Source organism: Leopardus geoffroyi, chromosome D1, assembly GCF_018350155.1.
Source record: "Leopardus geoffroyi isolate Oge1 chromosome D1, O.geoffroyi_Oge1_pat1.0, whole genome shotgun sequence".
Classification (NCBI taxonomy): domain Eukaryota; kingdom Metazoa; phylum Chordata; class Mammalia; order Carnivora; family Felidae; genus Leopardus; species Leopardus geoffroyi.
Genome location: NC_059329.1, coordinates 101,611,400 through 101,616,674, shown reverse-complemented (window position 1 = coordinate 101,616,674; position 5,275 = coordinate 101,611,400). Strand labels below are relative to the sequence as shown.

The 5,275-nt window shown below is 37.5% G+C and overlaps 1 protein-coding gene across 1 annotated transcript; it reads right to left on the bottom strand.

Annotated features, from left to right (window-relative positions):
- Positions 1-3,762: 3,762 nt before the first annotated feature.
- LOC123600525 (olfactory receptor 8K3-like) lies at positions 3,763-4,735 on the bottom strand. The gene has a single exon (XM_045482560.1). The coding sequence runs from the start codon at positions 4,717-4,719 to the stop codon at positions 3,763-3,765; it is 957 nt and encodes a 318-aa protein (XP_045338516.1). The 5' UTR covers positions 4,720-4,735.
- Positions 4,736-5,275: the final 540 nt, after the last annotated feature.

Sequence of the window (5,275 nt, the reverse complement as noted above, 5' to 3'; positions counted from 1 at the left end):
ATCTTAGTCTATATGAATGGCACACCCTAAAATAACATGGTGCCCAACCTTCACAACTGCAGGTAATGCTCTACCTTTCTCCATTATATCATTTAGGAATGTTTTTCCCATGCATTTAATGGGTTACTCAACAGATCATGGCTCAAGAAAGAGGGCCATGTTTTTCATTAAAAAAAAAAGTGATGGACTGTTGAACTTCATGGCTTTTCACTAGCTCTGTTGCACAACAACATCAGAGTCAATATATTCTCTTGTCCTTATGTTAATTTTCCAAATGGGTGAAGCTTGGATAAAATTTCAGCAAAGCCTAAGGAGTAGAAGATGATTGAGAATAAATAGTCCCCTTACAGGCCTCCCCCACCACCCCCCCAACTTTTTTTTTTTTGGAAAGAGTATCTATCTCTTATAGTGTCCCTGGCAGAATTCCTACTACAAATCACTAACAATGACATTTGGCTTTTTTTTTTTTTTTTGTAGTTCTGCTTCTCCTTACCTTTTATTTCTCAAAAGGAGTCAAACTTTGAACATAAGTATAAAAATATAAACCTCCTTGTTTATTTCTTTTTAGGATGTTTCTGATAACTTAATGCTAATTCTTGCCCTCCTCCTCCAATGTATGAGAGATTTGCTGAGGCTTTGTCCTGCATTCACTTTGTTATGGCTGTCTATTTGAGCAAAATCACCCTTACGAGATGCCTGATTAGGAGCGACTGGGTGGCTCAATCAGTTAAACATCCAACTCTTGATTTTGGCTCAGGTCATAATCTCACAGTTTTGTGACATTGACTCCTGCATTGGGGTCTGGGCCTGACAGTGGAGCCTATTGGGATTCTTTTACTTCCCCTCTCTCTGCCCCTCCTTCCTCTGTCTCTCTGTCACTCTCTCTCAAAATGAATAAACATTAAAAAAACCCCAAATGCCTGATTAATTAATTACTGTGAGTCAGTTCATTTATTTGTAATTAACTGATTTTATCGTTCTTGAATTCTTCTGTGCAGACATGGCTTCCATTATTTTATGAATCTCTCTGCTATTTCTCCTTTTCTAATCTGACATCAGCTTACGGGAAATTTTACTCTCTGTCATCTCTGGGATGACATCAGTGAAGCATAAAAATGACATTAAGAGACAATAAAGGGTACGTCTTAAGGGCATGAAGCCTTAGTAATGAACTAGACCACCCAGCTTTGAAGCCTGGTTCTAACACCTAATGAGTTGTGTACTCTGACAGCTTACTTAACCCCTCTGAATCACCATTTTATAAATTAAAAATAAAAATTCTAATACAATCTATCTCACAGAGCTGTTGTGAGGACAAAATCCAAGATGCGAAGAATGCCTGTCATACAGTACCCAAAGATGAGATAATACCTACTAGTCTTTATGACCATCACAAAGGTTCCTTTTAAGGACATCAACAGTTTGATAAAATTGATCCTCACATGATACTGTATTATGCAATATAGTTTTTTTTCTATTTTGAGACTTTATTTTTTACGAGAAGTTTTAGGTTTAGTGTAAACTTAAGAGGGTACCGAGATTTCTCATATATTCCCTGTCCCAACAAATGCATAGCCTCCCCATGTCCCATTATCCACATTCCCCAGTAGAGAGGTACAGTTGTTACATTTGATGAACCTACACTGATACGTCATTTTCACTGAAACTCTATCATTTATATTACAAATCATCCTTGGGGTTGTACTTTTCTATTGCTTCGGACAAATATATAACATCTCGTATCCGTCATTATACTTTCATACAAAATATTTTTACTGCCCTAAATTTTTTCTCTCTTCCTCTATTCATCCCTTCTTCTTCCCTAACTCCTGGCAACCACTGATCTTTGTACTGTCTCCATAGTTATGCCTTTTTTCAGAGTGTCGTAGAGCTGGAATCATACTGTAATTAGTGTTTTCAGATGGGCTTCTTTTACTTAGCAACAGTCATTTATGGTTGCACCATATCTTTCTGTGACTTGATAGATCATTTCTTTTTAGTGCTGAATAATATTCCATTGTCTGCATGTGTCATGGATTACTTACCCATATACTTACGGAAGGGCATCTTGATTGCTTTGCATTATGTACTTTTCCTTTTTTTTTTACTTTTTAAAAATTTCGTTTCAAGTTTTTATTAAAATCCTAGCTACTTAATATATAAGGTAATATTGGTTGCAGGAGTAGAATTTAGTGATTCATCACTTACATATAACACCCAACGCTTATCACAGCAAGTGCCATCATCATGCACTTCTTAAATTTTATTCCAATGAATTATTTTATTCGATGTCCATTGGCTAAACAGAGACATTATTGCATCATGGTGACCAAAGCAACTATCATTGACTCCTAACTTCAGTAAAATCCCAGAAGTATTAAGAAGAATAAAGGTAAGCAAAGGGGAAATTAAAAATAAGCACATGGGAAAGTGTGGAGTGACATAGATTACCTATGCATGAGAGGCAAGATCTGTGTGTCCTTGCCATGTATCCATCCTCATTCACCTTAGAAGTATGACAGAGTTTGGGGCACCTGGGTGGCTCAGTCGGTTAAGCAGCCGACTTTGGCTCAGGTCATGATCTCACAGTCTGTGAGTTCGAGCCCTGCGTCGGGCTCTGTGCTGACAGCTCAGAGCCTGGAGCCTGCTTCAGATTCTGTGTCTCCCTCTCTCTCTGACCCTCCCCTGCTCATGCTCTGTCTCTCTCTCTCTCTGTCAAAAATAAATAAACACTAAAAAAAAGGAAGTACGACAGAGTGCAAAAACAGGATTGTTCATTTCCCTTTGCTTCCCACATGTAAGAGAATCAATCAATGCAGGTAAATGGTGATAGTCCATTAACATATGGTGCATAAAAAGTATTGATAAATTTTGGGAAACATCAATCCAAGAAAAGAGAAGCAATACAATTAATTCATTGTAGAATAGTCCTCTTACTCAAGGATACAAAAACAAGTGGAACATATTTTTTAAACATGGATAATTACTTTTCTTAAAAAAGATAAGGCAATATTATAATATACTAAACCAACAAGCCAGATTACTAAGAACAACCAGTTGAGGGAAAAAGCACAAACCAGGGAGCCCTCAAAACTTTATCTTAATTTGAATATCCTCAGATATCAACCAAAGGGGCTTTGTGAGACAAACCAGGGGCCACTCAGATTGCTGGATTACCAAGTATGTTCAGCCAATAGACTCATAAATTGAGGAGAAGAAAGGGGAATCTCACTGCTTGTAATAAAGGTGTTTGAGCACACTACTGTGACCTAATACTTCAAATCATCAGATATCACAGAAACAACCAGTATTAAAATAATTCCAAAACATACCAGGGAAGATTTTGAAGGCTAACACAGAAGGAAAGGACTTACACACACACACACACACACACACACACACACACACACACACATATACATAGGCACTGCATTTTTACAATATATAGGTGAGAAAGACACAGAAATACTTGACAGTTTTGTGTTTATGTGTCTCTCTGTGTGTATATCCATCAAACACATTCTACTGTACTATAATATTTACTTGATTTACATACACAATCCACCTTTCTCTTGGAAGGAAAGCAATATTTTTTACTATTTTGTTCACAAATCACAATTTACAACAGTTAGACGTGCCTAGCATACATAAGACAATCTATAAACTGTCTTCAAATATGTTGAACGCATTTGTGCTTCCTCTTTTCTTCGGAGGCACAGAGAGAAAAATTTAAAGTCCATAAGCCAGTTTATAGGAATCATGTTAGACAGTGCATTTTAAGAAAGAAAAATTGCGTATTTTTTTCCACATCCTTTGTCCTGCATATTTTACATCCTTGTTCCTCAAGCTATAGATCAAAGGATTCAACATGGGGATAACAAGGGTGTAAAATATGGACGCCACTTTATCAGTGTCAAAGGAATGACTGGACTCAGGTTGCACATACATAAATATCAGAGTCCCATAGAACACTGTGGCCACTGTCAGGTGGGACCCGCAGGTAGAAAAAGCCTTGTGTCTACCCTCAGCTGAGTTCATCCTGATGATGGCTATGAGGATCAGGAGGTAAGACACAATAACTATCAAAAGGGATGAAATCAAATCAAAACCGGCTAAAATCAGAATAATCATTTCAGTTTCATGTGTATTTGAGCAAAGCAAAGATATCAAGGGGAGACTGTCACAGTAGAAATGACTAATGACATTGTAGCCACAGAAGGACGAACTAAAAATCTTTATGGTGACTATAAGAGACACAAATGTGCTGTAGAGATAGAGGATGGCCACCAGCACCTGACACACCCTTTGTGACATGATGACTGGATAGCGCAGAGGGTGACAGATGGCCACATAGCGGTCGTAGGACATTGCTGTTAGAATAAAAAGTTCACTAACAATGAACACAAGAAAGAAAGCGAGCTGTATAGCACAAAAATAATAGGAGATTGTATTTTGATCCACAACAAAATTGACTAGCATTTTGGGTCCTACAGTTGTTGAATAACCCAGATCAGTGAGAGCCAGGTGTCTGAGGAAGAAGTACATGGGTGTTTGTAGCCTGGAGTCCACCTGGGTGAGGATGATCATGGCCAGGTTGCCCACCACTGAGATCATGTAGATGATGAGGAAGAGCCCAAATAATGGAGCCTGCAGCTCAGGACGGTCTGTGATTCCCATGAGAAAGAATTCATTGAACATTGTTAGATTATGTGTTTCCATGCAGACTTATCAGGAAACCTATTCTGGATAGAGATATCAGCATGGTCAGTAGATTTCATGTACTATCACCTGGGTGAATTTTTAGTATGCAAAACTCATGTAAATAAAATACATCCAAACTTTCCAATTTCAGATATTTGAAAATGCAGCCATCTCCCCCAAGGCTAGTATAACATAAACATAGACAGTCAGTGGTCCTCAACTGGAGGCAATTTTATTGTAACCGAATGTCGTTTTATCGATATCTAGAAGACATTTTGGTTGTCACAACTGGAAGGTGAGGCTCTACAGGCTTGTGATGATTAGAGGTCAGTTTTGTTTCTAAACAGCCTGCAATACCCAATATTCAGTTAGAAATAGCAATAATGCCAAGTTTGAGAGACCAGGATGGTATAGATAGATAAGTAGATAAATAAGAGAGAGAGAAATAGATACATAGGTAGATACAAAAACATATACGTATATAAATATAGATATAGATATAGACATAGGTACACACAGGAAAATTTTTTTAAATCAAAACTATGTTAAAAATTTGACTGTAACACATAGAAAC

What these genes read in the sequence shown, in the direction of transcription:
- LOC123600525 (XM_045482560.1), bottom strand. Translation starts at nt 4,719, where the DNA reads ATGGAAACACATAATCTAACAATGTTCAATGAATTCTTTCTCATGGGA.